This window comes from Pangasianodon hypophthalmus, chromosome 30, assembly GCF_027358585.1.
Source record: "Pangasianodon hypophthalmus isolate fPanHyp1 chromosome 30, fPanHyp1.pri, whole genome shotgun sequence".
In the NCBI taxonomy this organism is placed as follows: Eukaryota; Metazoa; Chordata; class Actinopteri; order Siluriformes; family Pangasiidae; genus Pangasianodon; species Pangasianodon hypophthalmus.
The window spans coordinates 6,010,681-6,027,542 of NC_069739.1; the positions used below are offsets into that span (position 1 = coordinate 6,010,681).

Here is a 16,862-nt window from a genome sequence, read left to right on the forward strand (position 1 = left end):
ATGTCATGTTAATTTATGATTGAGTAGATCTCTTTCTCACGCTGATCTGGCCGCACATGGGCTATCCAGGGATTGGTGGAATCATTAACTCTTTCTATTGCTGTGCCTTTTATTTTACACTCTTTCACCAAAAACATGAGGGGAAGTAGCATCTTAGCCAGTCAACTGAACTGACAACTAGATTATTCATAGAGTATTGTGTGAATTGTATTATTAGCCTTTTGTGTATTTTCTAATTTATACACTCGAATGTATTTATAAATTATGTAGTGTACATTTTTGTACATTTTTTTTTTTTCCCAATTGTGTTGGTGTAGGAAATAAATCCAAGGGCGAGCTCCCTTCCTCTCACTCACTTCATTTTGTTTTTCACTTTAGGCAGCGTTTCTAACGCTTCAGGACCGGAAAGTGCATCAGACTTTTTTTAGCATGAAGTCTGAATTGTGTTTCTTTAAAACCTGAATCCTGATCAGAACCGATTAAGTTTAGTGACAACGCAAAAAGATAGGAAAGTTTAAGGGACGCTCTTTAAGCATCAGTGCTGCAAGGACAAATATTTTAGCTGCAATTAGAATTCATAGAGATTATTTTAGCTGAAGGTTGTATGACTATGCTTATTTATGAGAGACTTAGCAACGAAAATCACTTAACACAAGCAATATCGGGTTGTTAATAAACCAGAATGCAGCCAGCAGTGAGAGAATAGAGATAATTCTTTACTCCAGCCAAAAACATTGCAGTCATTCTTTACTCTAAAATTAGGGGTTTAATATAAAACCAAGTGCAAATACTCAGGACTTTGTTCATATTGTGTCAGACGTTTAAACATCCCTGCTTTTAGACATGGTAAGACTTTGGAGGTGATTTCAATTTTAATTTAAATGCTTTCTCCATGCTGAGAGAAGAAATTGTGAATATCTTGTACATGAAAGCTGCAAGTGAAATGAACATGCAGTAAGATTGAGTATCCTTTAATTCGATCATGTACAGTTTCGTTTTAAGAATTCGGTAGATGATCTTATTGAGAGTGACTTACTGAAGTGCTCTGAAGTCTCCATCAAAAACATCCTCATGCTAGTACAGATAGATCGGGGTCTAAGTATCTGATCAAGCACAAACCCTGTTAGAGAGCAAATAGTGTGAGTTGACTTTTTAAAATGTAAGTGCTGAGTAAAATGGTGGGTCTTTAGTTCTCTGAATTATTACGCTGAGCTGTTTTAGAGGTTTATAGACAACATGGTGCAGAGGTGTGGGTTGTTCCTGGCTTTAGAAGTGAACATTAGAGTTTTAACACTAGAAACACTAATTATCAAGGTTTATTATCTTTATTAATGAGTTCTTATAGTTATTACCCAGTTGGACTGGTCATTTGAGCTGAAGAGATTTGAGTGGAGGCAGTGACCAGGACTCTGGGCTACTGACGGAAAGTTGTGAGTTCAAATCTCAGTGCTGATAAGCTGCTGCTGCTGCTGCTGGGTCCTTGAGCCTGATCCTTAACTGCTCGGCTTAGTCATAAGTCGCTGCGGATAAAAGTGTCCGCCCACTGAGTAAACGTAAACGGGCTTAATCCAAAACTCAAAAACAAGTGGGCTGTAAGTACCGTGGACCTGATGTGTTTTGTAAGTGGAAGCTTCAGGAATAAAAATATATACGTGTATAAATACAGTCAGGTCCATAAGTATGTGGACAGTGACACAATTTTCATAATTCATAAAGCAAATTTTCATAAAGCAAACAAGATGTGATTGAAGTGTAGACTTTCAGCTTTAATTCAAGGGCTTTGCATGAACCTTTTAGAAATTACAGCCATTTTTACATACTACCTCCATCTTCACAGGCTCGAAAATAATTGGACAAACTAACAGTCATAAATATTAGGATTATTTTTAATACTTGGAAGCAAATCCTTTGCAGTATATACATAAATCTTTGAATAATGAGCGTATAAATGGATAGTTGGCGGTTCGTAAAATTGATTTTACAGTTAAGGAGGTCCTGGGAAGATTGAAAAGTCCTGGTGTACATACGCGGTGTTTTCCTCCGCACCGCCAGATGGCAGCACTGCGCTCATCCCCCCTGATGGTGAAAACACAGGAGCGGAGAATAAACCTGAATGTGTGCTGACACTCCAGTCCAGTAGGTGGCGGTAATACATAACACGAATGTGAACCTTCTCAAGAAAAAGAAGAAGAAGACGACGACGCCGACGACGGAGTAGTAGAAGAAGAAGAAGAAGAAGAAGAAGAAGAAGAAGAAGAAGAAGAAGAAGAAGAAGAAGAAGAAGCCGCATCGATCTGAAAAGATAGGACGGCAGGGAAAGCTTCGTTAATATTCAAGGGAGCGCTTTCTGATTGGCCGGTGAAACTTTTCGGCTCAGACGTTTCGTTGTGCTGCATGAATACATCAACTTGTGTGAACTTAACAGGACCAGGCACTTTGGAAGCATTTTTTAATTTAAAATGCAGTTTAAAAAGTTTGATAGGGTGGATTTCGGGTTTGAACCCATGAAATATTTTACATTTTCAAACACTTATTCCTGAATGGTTGACACACACACACACACACACAACATTTTATTTTATTTTTTTTTTTTACAAGCAGTCATATATATTTATATTAGTAATTATAATATTGTCTGGATTTAGCATTTGGGACATTAGTGAAGCCAAACAATTCATTTTCAAAACAAAAACAAAGGCTTATTTTGCTGTTTTGTGAAATAAAACGACACATTCTGTACCAAAAATGACGAGAAAATAAACAATTAAAAACAAATCTCAAAAATGAACAATTGACAAGTTTTAAATTTCTGCAAAAAAAAAAAAAAAAAAATCGTTATGATTTTTTTTTTAAACTTTGTTCACAAAATCCGTAAACAGATAGTAATATCTGCCATTAGACTCAGTGTTGGAGGTTGCCATGGTTACCGTTTCACCGGCCAATCAGGTGAGGCTTTCCTCATGAATATTAATGAGCCTGCCCTTGTACACTACTCCAGTCCAGTAGGTGGCAGTAACACACCATGGCGGTGTTCACTCAGCTCTGAGTGTAGATCACAAAATGTGACTGAAATGTCCGTGTCAAGATTACCACCTTCTGCACTGACCCTCAAACAGGTACCGTGTTTTATTATTAATACACTTGTCATTTAATCATTTACAGTTAAAGTCAGTTCATGTTAGCTTTCTAGCTAGAGAGATAAATAAATAAATAAAGAAATAAATGTTAGAGGTTAGTTGTTGTTGAACTGGAGTAGTATAAATGGCAATGTGTGGTTGTTGTTGTTTTGTTGTTTGCTTGACCTGTTTGGACATTTTTTAGTTTTTGCAGAGACAGAAAGTTTTAGGTCTGTACCGTAATATGCTGAGGACAATCCGCCAAGTTCCAGATGAAGCAGATCGTAAATATTTGAAGGACTGGGCAAGAGAGGAGTTCAAGAGGAACAAGGAGGCCACAGATCAGGTGAAGAGCCATGTAGATATTTCTGATGTGTCATCATCATCTTCATATATCATTACATTCATCATCATCGTCAACATTGTCATGTATCATTATCATGAACATCATTATCATCATCATCATCATCATCACCTTCACCTTCATGTATCATTATCATCATCAACTATATCAGCATCATCATCATCATCATCTTCATGTATCATTATCATGAACATCATCATCATCATCATCATCTTCATGTATCATTATCATCATCATCTTCATGTATCATTACATTCATCATCATCGTCAACATTGTCATGTATCATTATCATGAACATCATCATCATCTTCATGTATCATTATCAACATCATCATCATCATCATCTTCATGTATCATTACATTCATCATCATCGTCAACATTCTCATGTATCATTATCAACATCATCACCAACAACATCAACATGTATCATCATCATCATCATCGTCATGTATCATTATCATCATCAACATCATCATCATCACCAACAACATCAACATGTATCATCATCATCGTCATGTATCATCATCGTCATGTATCATCATCATCATGTATCGTCATCATCTACATTGTCATCGTCATGTATCACTATCATCATCATCAACATCATCATCGTCATGTATCGTCATCGTCATCAACATCATCATCATCGTCATGTATCGTCATCATCATCATCATCATCATCATCACACTCTTCTAATATTCCATCAAACACTAAAAGGTGTTCAGAAGTGTCTCGGTGAGGGTAAGATGGAGAAAAAGTGAGCTTACATGCAGGCACAGACACTACAGTAGAATTCACACCACTTTTCCCTTCTGATTGCGATACTGATGCTGAAACATGACTTCCACAAAAGCGTTGTTTATTCCATTAAAGTCTTCCATGCATGGCAAATACAGCGTGTCCCAAAAGTCTCCATACACACGGGAAATTAACACTTTTCATTTTATATTCTATATATTTTTTCAGATAGTTTTTAAGATTGCCTTTGACAAAAGAAGAACATATTGAAATCATTCTCATGGCTGGATCCAACGTTTCTAGCTGTTATGTTGTAAGCGAACAGGAACTGACTTGCTTCCTGAACTTTCTACGATGATTAAACGGTGCTGTGGTATAAGAGGAATAAAACACTGCTGTGTTATTTGAAAATAATCAACCTCTGGGTTGTAACTCCACTTCAGGCCTCATCACACCACCTTGGCGTTGATGAGTTTTCTATAACAGCACACACACATATAAGTGTTTTATTCAGTTAAAAAAAAAAATATATATATATATAGCCAGAATGCCTGAGGTCATACACTCTATACATGAGCAGTGTTCAGTTTTATTTTTGAGATGACAACATGAAGCATACAAACCAGGAAGTCATATTTTGTAATACCAGACCAACTTTGATTTTATTCCAGTATAAGATGTGAGTAAAAAAATCTCACTGTTCCAGTATAACTGTTGATCAGTGTCGCTACTCCTTCACGTAGGATGCCATCCGGATGATGATCACGCAGGCCAACAATCACCTCGAGGAGCTTAAGAGATCCCTTGCTCTGGCTGGAAGGTGAACGGATGCGGCTGTAGGCTCCTGTGTGAGCAATCTGTGCTGAAGGTGTGTGCCGTGCGCAGAGATACACACTGACACAGTGCATGTTTGACTTCAACTCTGGCCTAAGCTGGCCTTCTTCATCACTCGATGGTGGCCATGAGTGCTATCTGACTGTAACCCAGGAGCGTCCTGCAGGTCCGGATTGCAGCATCGTGACGTTCCTTGCTCTCTGATCGCATTTGTAAATTAGAGCAGAGAAATCACCAACTTGTTCTGTGCTGGGTTTTGATTATGTCAGAGTGCGTGAGTTTGATCCCCCGTCTCTTCACACTGTGTGCTGTGAGGTTTTTAAAACAAGCAAGCCCAATAAATTCAGGTTGATTACGTCGTCTTCTGTGTCATTTTTGCGAGTACATCAGTAAAATAAAAACCAAGATGATGTAGTACATTTGTTGAACAAAATGACTGATGGACACTTTTTGACACTAAGTAAGGAGCAGATAAGCCGATAACACACAGATCCAACATGGCTAGTGATGATGGCAGAAGAAAATACACACTAAGCCAAGAATGCAGCAAAAAAAAAAGGCAGTAAGCCACTTTAGGCTTAAGTTTGGGACAGGAGTGCATTGTAAACTCATTTGTACATAAAAAAACACACAATATTAACCATAAAATCATATTTATTGAAGAGAAACAAAAATGCATTAACATTAACATTAACCATTCCACCTTGGAGACTGAGTTAAATGAAATGCGAGGAGGTTTCAGGTAGGGTTCGGTATGTTGAGTATGCAGAGTGATGTACACTAGTATGCCATTTGGATCACAGCCACAGTAATCAAGGTTAGCAGACTTCCTGATTATCTGCCTCAGGTGTGTTAGGAACTGAAAGTATGATTATGTGGATCGTCTGTTTTTGACAATTTGGAATGGAGCGATTCCTAGTTTTAACTGTGACCCAGCCTCACAACTTCATCCTACGCTAATGCGAATGTTACAGAATTCTGTTAAAGTCTCAAAGTAGGTTTAGTCTGGGTACGAAAGTAGCACGAATACTAGCTCGATAATAATCATGTTTCGTTAGGTTACGATGTTTGTCACGGTAGCTGCTTTTGCATTTTGATGATTTCAGATGACGGGAAATGCAGACAAAGAAGACAGACATTGTACAAAACTGTAAATTTGATACAAATGTACAAAAACAGAGCAGGAATCAGTAATGCCTCAGTACAGAGAAATACCTTTGTGTGTAAAACATTCAAAGCCCTTCAGATGTTCTTGTTCTAAGTGAGCTTTCTATCTTTACCCTATCCTCTGTGCCTGCATAGTAGAAACAACATTTCAAACATAAAGTTACACAGGTTTACACAGGAGAGTAGATCATTTTAACTCATACTGGCACCAAAAATTAATGACAAATAGTACGAGACACGGCAGCAGCATACAGTGTAGATATTTAAGAAGAAGAACACATCTAGGGACTCTTCTGACCTCTACTTTGAAAGAAATTAAATAGCCACTTCTCTAACAGCTTATACAACTTAGTAGCTTTTAAACTCATAGGACAAACTGCTATAAGTTTGATTGACAGCCAGTGTATGCCTTTTTACAATGTAAACAATGCTTTAACCACATCTATGCCCGTCCAGTGTAAACAGTCTTTGAGCACATCACATGTGTGCGCCATAAAATCTGTAATGAACTGACGTTATCTCACACCCAAAAGGCAGGAGAACTGTAGATCATGTACACTACCTTACATAAGTGTTCATATTTTGTAGTGCCCATCAACTAAGGAGGGCATTAGTCAGAGAAGCAACCATGAAGCCATAGGTAAGTCTCAATATGCTTCCACCACCATGCTTCACTGTGGGGTTGGTGTTCTCAGAGTGAAGATCAATGCTGGAGTTCTGCCAAATGTAGCCCAGAAATGTTTGTTCTTATCAGACCAGAGAACCTGATTTAGAGGTTTCACACCAACTATATTGCTTTTCCTCCATTTTAATATTATGGGCTATTTTGTGTAGATTCATGATTTATAATCCCAATTAAGTCGATTTCAGTTCCAAGCAGTAACACTACAAAATGTGGAAAAGTTCAAGGGGAGTGAATACTTATGCAAGGCACTGTATATAGATAGAAAAAAAGCGGCTGGACTTGTGTTATAATCTGAAGGATATTTCACTAATCGTTCAAACCAATGGTGCTGAGTCCAATTTAGCTTTTTTTTTTTTTTTTGTATCTGTTCTCTGTCTCTTAGAGTGACACTAGCCAATAGCAGACATCCATTAGGTCATGTACAGAGAATCGAACAGCACAAGGTAGCTTTCAGCCTTTCAGACCGTCACGCAATAGAAAAGATGAGCAGGGACAAGAATTGGTAACTACTAAATTGAGATTAAATTTTGAGATTACTAAATTTGGTTAAAAATGGCCGAGTGGAGAATGTCCACAGGTTTCCTCAAAGGAAAGTAATACCTCTTAAGGCTACTACTTTCTTTTGATGATACTGTATACCACATAGAAAACACTTCAAGATAAATTACGCAGAGAAAGTTGTCTGTGGTTACAGCAAGAAAAAATGTAAAACTACAAACGTTTCACAGTGAATTAAAGCTGAAAGGTTTTACTGCAAAGTACATAATCACTGGAGGACATAAGTTTTATCCAGTAAGAGGTTTTGGTTGAAATTACATTTCTCTATATTGACATTTCTCTCTAGACCCTGTGATAATAATGAACTGCCACAGGATTAGTCTGAGAAATCTGCTGGATTTGTTACTTTACCATGTCATAAATAATTTGGATCAAACTCAGGAAAAAAAAAAAACTGGGAAGAATGTCCCAAATCTTGTTTGGCAGGAAATGAATAGTTGTTTGCCATTTATTGGAATGAAAGCAGGGTAGAAATGGGCAAAAAGCCTAAAATCAAAGGTTTAATATTAAAATATCATTTCAGACAAAGATTCCAGCCAACACCCTGTGAGTAACGGATGAATGGATGAATATCTAAAACTACAAGTCCAGTCGCCTTGACGTACAACCACTATCTATTTCTATCTATATGATCAGGATGACTGAAAACCTTCATAGACAAAAAGTGTTAGGTTTAACAGGTGGTTATGATCTCAGTCATCCACTCCTCAAATCACCTTCTTCATATAACCGCTCCACGTGCTAGCTGTCCTCTTGCCTGTTGGTTCTGAGGAGCCTCAGTTCATCTTCCAGGCAGCTGATCCTCTCCAGCAGGGTGGCACGATCAGCCTGTGCTCGCTGCTCGGCCTGCCAGCTCGCCTCCTGGACCTTGCGCTCGTACCAGCGCTCCATCTGCGTGGACACCGCATCGAAGAAGCACTGCGTCACCTCCAGCGCGTGGATGTTGGCCCCCTCCTGATCAAATGTCTCCTCTCCGAACACCTCTATGGTTTTAGTCCCATCTTGGTCCTTAGTCCTCACTTCAGAATGCCTTTTATGGTGCCTGCTTTTATAACTCTTGCTGTGCTTGTGGTCCCGGTCTTGTTTTTGGTCCTTTTGGCCATTGCTGCGGCGCTCTCTGGACGGCGACAGGCTGTTGGATTGGCCTGAATTTGAGGCCTCCTGTAGTTCCCTGTCTGGCCTGTGGGGGTCAGTGGAGAACAGTGTGCGTGCTTTCGGTCGTACTACAAGAGGAGAGGATGGTGCAGATTTGTCCTGAGCCACGGAGAAGAACGTCTCTTGGATGTTCTGTTTGCCATCTTAAAAAGAAATCACACAGTTAACCTTTAAATTCTGTTCGGTTCAAAATGACCCTTTTCTAACTAGAAGTGGAACAATGCTAAATCAGAAGTGAGTGCAATTATAAAATAATTAGCCTGTAAAACAAACAAACAAATTAAGAAATGCGTGCCACTTGGTGCATCTCTTATCTTTACATTTGTTAAAGTATGTCTCAATTTTATTATAAATATGAAAACAATTTATCTGTTTCCTAATATTCACCTAGTCCTCAAAAATAGTGTCTTTATTATATTATCTTTTATCTGAAAAGTGAAAAGAGCTAAAATATTTCATTTTGGTTGCTGAGGTTAAGGTCAGGGTTAGATTTAGGTGTAACACTGCATTAATCAGCTGCATTAATAATTATAACAATAGAAGTTCTGCCAAGGTTAGGAAGATGAACAGTGTGTGTAACCTACCTGAAGAGCTGTCCATCTGAACCACAAAGTAATGATTATCCAGCATGCCCTCTTCTCCGGGAGCTCCTCCATCTCCTCCTCCGTGTCCCTCCTCAGGCTCAGTTGGGTCGCTGGGCACCAGACAGTGGGCGCTGCCTGCAGACGGACCCCCTGTGTCACCCCGCAGTGTTACACATCCATCTAGAGAGGAGGAGCGGTGCAGAGGGGCACAGCGTGCATCTGCTGTCAGACGTGCCTCCATCCTCTGGAGCTTAGACATGCACCAATTCTTCAGTTCACTCACCATCGAGGCCTGTGTGTGTGTGTGTGTGTGTGTGTGTGTGTGAGAGAGAGAGGCATTTAAAACAAGAACTAAAAAATAACCCAAATGCTATATATCCATCCAAGTACTAGCTTTTAAGCTCCCAGAAGAGCTACAGGACACACTACATGACTTTCAAAATCTCAGAATCGCTGACCAGTTTGCGGTCAGTTGTTTGGTGGACGTCGGAGTGTACAAGCTACACAATTACTCCCAGACGAGGCACACACAATACACAAACTTTCACCTGGAAAGATCTCCGTCAAATCTGAAAATAAATGCAAAAGCTGTCTATCATGTGACTATTTTATAAAGAAATAATAAAATAAGGAAATGAGAGAAAGAATCTGTGGAGGAAATATTGCATTGGGAGACGCATAGAGTGAGGATTGTCTGTTCTGCAAAGAGAACTGGAGGTATAGTGAAAAGAATTTGGGTATGACATGCCAAATAAGATCTTACACAAGTAATATTAGTGTGCTTACATTTTCCCCTCAACTTCCCACCCAAACAGATGGATGAAAAACTGGGCTCAGTGACCTGTAGCACACGAGAGCAGATGAATGTGATTTCCTCTCGGGCTCTCATTGGCTGTTTCGCATCTCTATACTTGCAACTAATCACAGGAGGTACATGTTAAGTGATTCATCGCAGAGAAAATAGAGCTCGTCAACACAGCTAATGCTTTAGTATTAAGGCTTATTTACATTTAGCTTGCTTACTGTGAGAAATGGTACAGTACAAAGAACCAGATGAGTTGCACTTAGCTCAGAATATACAAAGAAAGAATTGATAAAGAGAGAGCCAGAATGATATCCAAGGAAAATTTTTTACAGATTTGCCACAATTTTAGCATTTATTTAGTACTGTAATTTGTTACATCCACCAATAGCAGTGTCTTATTGTACAATGTTAGTAGTAACTGTACCATAAAAAAACAAGGTTAATAGTTTTACAGACTCTGAGGTTTCCTTTTGTGCTTCACGTCCAAGCAGAACACTGTTTAAAGATATCAGGATGGTAACTATAGCATGTGTAAGGAGAACACTGGGACACTTTGACACCTGACCTGCAAAATCTAGACCTCAGGTGCACAGAAAGCTCATTTAGAACAGCAGGTGAAACACCAAAATAGGCCACAAACTCTAGCTGAATTGCATCCTGTGACAGGAAGCTCAATTTTAGTCCACAGCACTCTGGTTGTTTACACTGGTGGAACTCTAACCTGACAGGATTGGCGCTGTTATTAATGCGTAACCAAATATTAGTCAAGAATTGACATGTGACTAACGTTTTGTCAGTTTTGAGCTCATATAAAATTAACTTTAATGCTAGTTTAAATAGCAACCTGCTAATCTTGTGTACTCTTTGTGATTCTAAAACTAAATAAATTCGAAGTGAGAAATTGTACACAATTTCCTTACAATTTGCATAACACCTGAGCCCCAGCTACCAGAGGGCAGAACTCTATAGCAGTCACCTTCACGGGTTATGATTATGGCTTAGTGCCAAATCTCTCCTGTGTCATGTGAATATTACCTGTCTCTTTTCACCCTCCAGGCGCTCCTGTTTTGTCTTCTCGTCGATGCGACGTAAACACTCCATCCTTTCAGCAGACACTCTCTCTAACGTCATCTTATCCAGAGCTCTGATCTGAGACCAGCAACAACCACAGGGAATTTCCTCAGAATTATAGACATGTCACGTTTTAACAATGCCTTTATCACAGAGTGACTCAGTAGTAAAACTGTAAAACCTAGTGGTAAATAACAGCGTCTTTCCAAATGATAAATTGCCTGAAAGCGGTTTGGGTCAATCAGGAATGCTTTTATGCGTATTTAATTCTCGATTCTGATTGCTCAGAAGGTGTTGATTCACTTTCTGCATTGACCTACACAGGGACTTGTATGGTGGAAGCGCCACATAATCTTTCCACATAAAGCTTTCCAGTTTCTATGAAACATGACAAGCTGTGGGGATACTTCATTATAGAATGTGTGTAACTTCATATAAAGTGTGTACCTGGTGTTTGTTCTTGCGGTCCAGCTGACCCATCTTGTTGTTCATAAGCTCCTGGACCGTGTGAATCTCAGACTTCATCTCCTCTTTGGTGGCCTCCAGCTGGTTCTCCAGTTTGTTGATGAGTGGTTCACACCTGCAGCCGTTCAGAGGAGCCTGCAGACCAGCGCACAAACAGGAAGTCACTCTTTTAGAAAATAACACAATGGTATTACATCAGATACCGCTTTTAATGGATTGCACCAGAGAACAGTTCACATTTAGTCTGACTTTAGATGTGAAGGTTGACTTCTCCAATAGGTTGGAGACTGCTTCCATCTCCTTGCAGAAAACTTCACCATGTCAAGGATTATATATTTTTCTTTGTTACATTTTTTTGAAAATCTGTTTATTATTAGTCTTAAGCATTGGTGCTTCAGTGGTAGAATTCTTGCCTGCCATGCAGGAGGCCCGGGTTCGATTGCTGGCCAGTGCACTGCTGGGTTTTGAAGCCGTTTGTGTGGCAAGAACCTTCACCCAAGGAGGTTTACAAGTGTTGTCAATTCTGCCCAAACTAGGGTGGTGGAGGGATTCAGTGCTGCTTGATTAAACAAGAGGCTTACACTTAAGGTGATCTCTGGGGCAGTGGGGGCTGAATGGTTAAGGCTCTGGGTTACTGCTCAGAAGGTCAGGTGTTCAAACCCCAGCTGTTGGACACTTGAGCAAGGCCCTTAACCATATCTGCTCCAGGGGTGCCATATCATGGCTGACCCTCCACTCTGACCCCAGCTTCCTAGCAAGCTGGGAAATGCGAAAACTGCGTTTCACTGGCTCTGTACTTGTACTCTGCACAATGCCAATAAAAGCTGAATCTTAATCTTAGATTGTGTGATTATGTCACGTCCCTGAATAAGTTGTAACTATAGAAATAATAACTTATTAGAATGAGCACTAACCTGTGACTTGCCTTGTAGCCGGAACTACTGTCAGATCAACCCCCTCTAACCAATCAGATTTCAGAATTCAACAGCGCTGTGGTATAATGGACTTTTACACATTTACCTGCATGACCTTGCCGTCTTTGTCCCTGTACAGTGTGTATAGCTGATAAGCCTTGTAGCTGTGGGGAGGAGGAACAGCTCGGGGAGGCGAAGCTCTCGATTTACTCCTCTTTCTCTGCTCTTTACACTTATTCTCCCTGCTGGATAGAGGGTCTGACAGGGAAGGCTGCAATAACACACACATACACATACACACATATCAGTGCTGTCAACAAATGGCCGTTCTGCAGGCGGAAATGGTCAGAGGTCAAAGGAGAATGGCCAGACTAGTTCAAGCTGACAGGAAGGCTATGTTAACTCAAATAAACACTCTTTACAAACATGGTGAAAAGCATTTCACACCAATTCAAACACTAAGGTGAAACAAAATCTGAGACTGTGGGTACAGACCCACCAAAACTGGACAGATGAAGACGGAAAAAGACCAGGTAAGGTTTTTCCAAAGTGTTTATAGCGGCTCCTCTTTTAGACAGAATAATGGAACATAAAGTAACGTGTTCCCCACCTTTTCTTTGACTCGGCTGCGGCTCCGGTCACGGCTTTTTCTTTGCCGAGTGCCCTGTGGTGACTCGTTCCTGCAGTTCCCCTGTCTCTGTGCAGAACGATCACTGCTGGGAGTTTCTTCCGCTGCAGACACACTTTCCTGCAAGTGCAAATGGAGTCACAGAATCCTCTGTAAATCATTAGGTGCTTCCCAAATTGCATACTTACACACAATTCTATACTATACTACACTATACTATAGTGGGGGGCAGTCGTGGCCTAACGGATAGAGAGTCGGACTTGCAACCCGAAGGTGAACCTGAAGGTTGTGGGTTCGAGTCTCGGGTCCGGCAGGGATTGTAGGTGGGGGGAGTGAATGACCAGCGCTCTCTCCCACCCTCAATACCACGACTGAGGTGAGACCCTTGAGCAAGGCACCGAACCCCCAACTGCTCCCCGGGCACTGCAGCAAAAAAAGGCTGCCCACTGCTCCGGGTGTGTGTTCACGTTGTGTGTGTGTTCACTACTGTGTGTGTGCACTTGGATGGGTTAAATGCAGAGCACAAATTCCGAGTATGGGTCACCATACTTGGCCACAAGTCACTTCACTTCACTTCACTTCACTATTCTACGCCATTTTGTAGTATAAATAGTGTGAGTAGTGTGTTCACAATGAAAAGAAGAAGTGCACTTATTCAACCGAAAAAACGAATTGTGGAATGTTGGACATTATGCACTCAACGGTTGCAGCTTTGCTTACGTAGCGGAAGAGAGGAGGGGCTAATTTAATTATTTACACAACCACAACTAACTGTTGATTTTGGTTTGTGTGAGCAAAATTCGCCTGCAGATGCGATTACGCCTCCGTCTGATGGTGACCGAGGTCCTGCTGGGCATAAACGTTAACACTGACATAAAAGAAATGAAGATGAAGAAATTAATTTTCACCGACTCTGGGTATTCGGCTAAAGCTAGCGGCGTCACATTACGTGCATTTGACGTCATTCGCCATCAACTGGGAAACGGCTTATACTTCCGGTTAGTAAAAAACGATACTATCCTTCTAAAATTCATACACTAGATGGTAGAGTACATAGTGCATAGTGTATAGTATGTCATTTGGGACACAACTATTGTCTATGTTTACATGACTTACAAGATTTACACTAATCACAGTATATTCATTGGCATGTGATCTGATCTAATGTGTGAGCAAACATCATGTTCACATAACCTTAATATAACCCATACATCAGTTTTCAGTAACATTGCTTGTGTTATTATTAATCCGTGTCACAACCTGGAACTGAAATGGATTTAATCTGGATTATATGTCATAAATTTACACTAACCCATAATACTTAAGTGGAGAAAAACAATCTATAAAGTTTGCAAAATTATTTACAAGTTAAAAACAAATGGTAAAAGTTCACAGATCCCGGAATAAGTGCTAAAGTGTGTGTGTGTGTGTGTGTGTGTGTGTGTGTGTGTGCACGTGTGACCTCTCCTTTCTACCTTACTCGGCAGCATCTCATCGCGTGGGACCGACTGTGCTCGTCCTTCAGCTCTCAACTTGTCCCTCCTTTTCCTCACACTTCTGCCACGGGTGAAGCTCTGAATCTGAACACACACACACACACACACACACACAGACACACACACACAGACACACATGTTTACATACGAAAGGATGCCCCTAGGTGTGAATGAGGGTGTGAGTGTGTGTGTGAACACCAAAAGGAATGACTGTAACTGTGGCGGCGTTTGTTTATACGGTGATGTCACATCCTGACAAGTCTGAGCTTTCCGAAAATTACGAGTTTGAGGAAGATGTGACGTGAGATGCTAATCACCACAATTTGGACAAGATGTGACCACAGAGGAGTTGATATGACGCCACTGTTTTACTGAGTTGATTCCCAAACATGTTGACAGAATTTTAATACTCTATGATTTCAGCATGTGTGTGTGTTTATGTGTGTTTGTGGTTTTTGGCACACTGTGCCGCCTTCCATCTCTGTCTGTACTTGTATTAAATTTCAGTTTCCTGTCTGCAATGTGATCTTTGGCCTGTTGTGATGAACAGCCATTCCTGATAACACTACAAACCAATGCATCTGCAAAGTATTGTAAATATTATTAAAATAGTATTAATTATGCCAGCAGATTGATGGCCAATAAAAATATCTGAAGGAAATAACACTGCTTGTGTGTGTGCGTGTGTGTGTGTGTGTGTGTGTGTGTGTGTGTGTGTTGTTGTCGGGTCACCTGTGGTGCTTTAGTCAGCAGCAGAGCTACTTCAGGGTTGTTGTTCTCTCTGGCCTGTTCCAATGCAGTTTGTCCCATCTATAATACAAAATAACACACACACACACACAGATATGATAGGTAAGCCTGTATATGTCATCCTAGCAGGTGTTTTTTTTTTTGGCTCACTGCATATTTCACAAAATCATTTGCATCATGAGCCGCAAACACACCACAGCCACTTATTATAAAATAAATATCAAGAATGTAAGGAACAGTTAAGTGAAAGTTGAATTAAAATCAACTTTTAAAGGGAAACAGTCCTTTTTAATGAGTAAGTACAGCATAAAGTGCTGTACTTATAAAGTGCAACACTTTCTGCCATTAAAGCTAATGACCAAGAATGTGTCTTATTATGTGCTGAATGCTATCTGGTAGCTTATCTCATTTAATGCAGTATTTATCCAAATCTCTGTCTGGTGCATGTGTAGGTTATGGCTGATTGCTAAGGATAAAGTTTAGAAACGACCAAAAATCAGTCAACAGAAACTTTATAACCTTAGAATAGAAGCTTAAGTGCAGTTGTTGAACTCCGTAAGAAATATGACATAACTTTTTTTTAGGTTTTGCTTATATTCATGAACTAATTTTAGAATGGAATGGTTAAAAAATAGCAATGTACATCAGTACATACCTCACCTGAGCAAAATGTAGGGAAAAAAATGGTTTATGCCCAAAACACTATATTACCCTTACTTTAAATTTGAATAATAACAACAATCTAACAATAATTGTCTGATATTTTATCATAGTTTACACTGTTATTATCATGACTACATCTAATAAATGCAACATACTGTATTTACTTGTATGTAGCCAAATGAACCTCAGTAGCATGACATTTGGGATTTAGCTTTGTCATATGTCATCATTTATAGTGTGATTTATATAGTTGTTTACTTGCAATAGGTCCATAGCACCCATAGTGTAACAATACTGTAACAATATTACTGATAATTATCAACTGTTATAATCTGCTGTGTGCCTGATTTTAACACAAATGCATAGCAATCAACCAAACTATGACCCAAATCAGCAAGGTTGTGAGTCGAGTCACACAAAGCAGCGAGCTGCGTAAGAGAGGAGTGAGCGAGTGTGTGTATATTTGAGATAGAAGAGAGCTCACATTGTTCTGGGTGTTGCTATCAGCTCCCGCTTCGAGCAGCAGACGCGCCGTCTTCTTATGATTGAGCATGGCTGCTACGTGCAGGGCCGTATCTCCTGCCTTCTCCGCCAGGAAAACACACACGTTTATTTAACATTTATGGAAGGAGTCTCCAGTGTCGGCATTTTGTAACAGAGAGAAGTAAAGCTGTTCCTTTAAGTTTTCCAAAATGGTAAATTCTTCAGTGAGCGCTTTGTGAGCGCTTATTAACATCAAGAGATAGTTAGGGAATGAATTTATACCTGTTATAACTATTATATAGTGTGCTAACCACAATATACAGCGTGATAAGCATAACATTACATGTAACTGTAAACGGATAAGAAGTATTGACACATTGCTG

General features: G+C 39.9%; 3 protein-coding genes and 1 non-coding gene across 6 annotated transcripts in view; 3 read left to right on the forward strand and 1 right to left on the reverse strand.

The window, feature by feature from the left end:
• Nucleotides 1-355, forward strand: part of lats1 (large tumor suppressor kinase 1) — an 11,276-nt gene extending 10,921 nt beyond the window's left edge. The window contains exon 8 of the mRNA XM_026918304.3: nucleotides 1-355. This exon is cut by the window's left edge and continues 1,213 nt beyond it. The gene's annotated coding sequence lies outside the window, so the exon portion shown is untranslated.
• Nucleotides 356-2,896: 2,541 nt separating this feature from the next.
• Nucleotides 2,897-5,410, forward strand: lyrm2 (LYR motif containing 2). Of its 2 annotated transcripts, none has more exons than XM_053231610.1 (3): nucleotides 2,897-3,116; nucleotides 3,322-3,462; nucleotides 4,450-4,951. In XM_053231610.1, the coding sequence occupies exons 1-3, from the start codon at nucleotides 2,961-2,963 to the stop codon at nucleotides 4,489-4,491; spliced, it is 339 nt and encodes a 112-aa protein (XP_053087585.1). In that variant the 5' UTR covers nucleotides 2,897-2,960; the 3' UTR covers nucleotides 4,492-4,951. The 2 variants fall into 2 exon arrangements, with proteins under 2 accessions (XP_053087585.1, XP_026774112.3); XM_026918311.3 differs by lacking the exon at nucleotides 4,450-4,951 and adding an exon at nucleotides 4,965-5,410 and having other exon boundaries at nucleotides 2,962-3,116.
• Nucleotides 5,411-5,691: 281 nt separating this feature from the next.
• ankrd6b (ankyrin repeat domain 6b) overlaps nucleotides 5,692-16,862 on the reverse strand; it is a 35,224-nt gene continuing 24,053 nt past the window's right edge. For both annotated transcript variants that reach the window (XM_026918401.3, XM_026918402.3), the window contains exons 8-16: nucleotides 16,481-16,579; nucleotides 15,316-15,393; nucleotides 14,563-14,667; nucleotides 13,070-13,207; nucleotides 12,566-12,730; nucleotides 11,528-11,680; nucleotides 11,045-11,158; nucleotides 9,205-9,496; nucleotides 5,692-8,763 (exon numbers count right to left, since the gene is read on the reverse strand). In XM_026918401.3, coding sequence (XP_026774202.3) covers nucleotides 8,207-8,763; nucleotides 9,205-9,496; nucleotides 11,045-11,158; nucleotides 11,528-11,680; nucleotides 12,566-12,730; nucleotides 13,070-13,207; nucleotides 14,563-14,667; nucleotides 15,316-15,393; nucleotides 16,481-16,579 — 1,701 coding nt within the window. In that variant the 3' untranslated portion in view covers nucleotides 5,692-8,206. The remainder of the gene's footprint in view (nucleotides 8,764-9,204; nucleotides 9,497-11,044; nucleotides 11,159-11,527; nucleotides 11,681-12,565; nucleotides 12,731-13,069; nucleotides 13,208-14,562; nucleotides 14,668-15,315; nucleotides 15,394-16,480; nucleotides 16,580-16,862) is intronic.
• On the forward strand, nucleotides 11,929-11,999 carry trnag-gcc (transfer RNA glycine (anticodon GCC)). Its single transcript has one exon. It is a non-coding gene; the product is annotated as a tRNA-Gly (tRNA).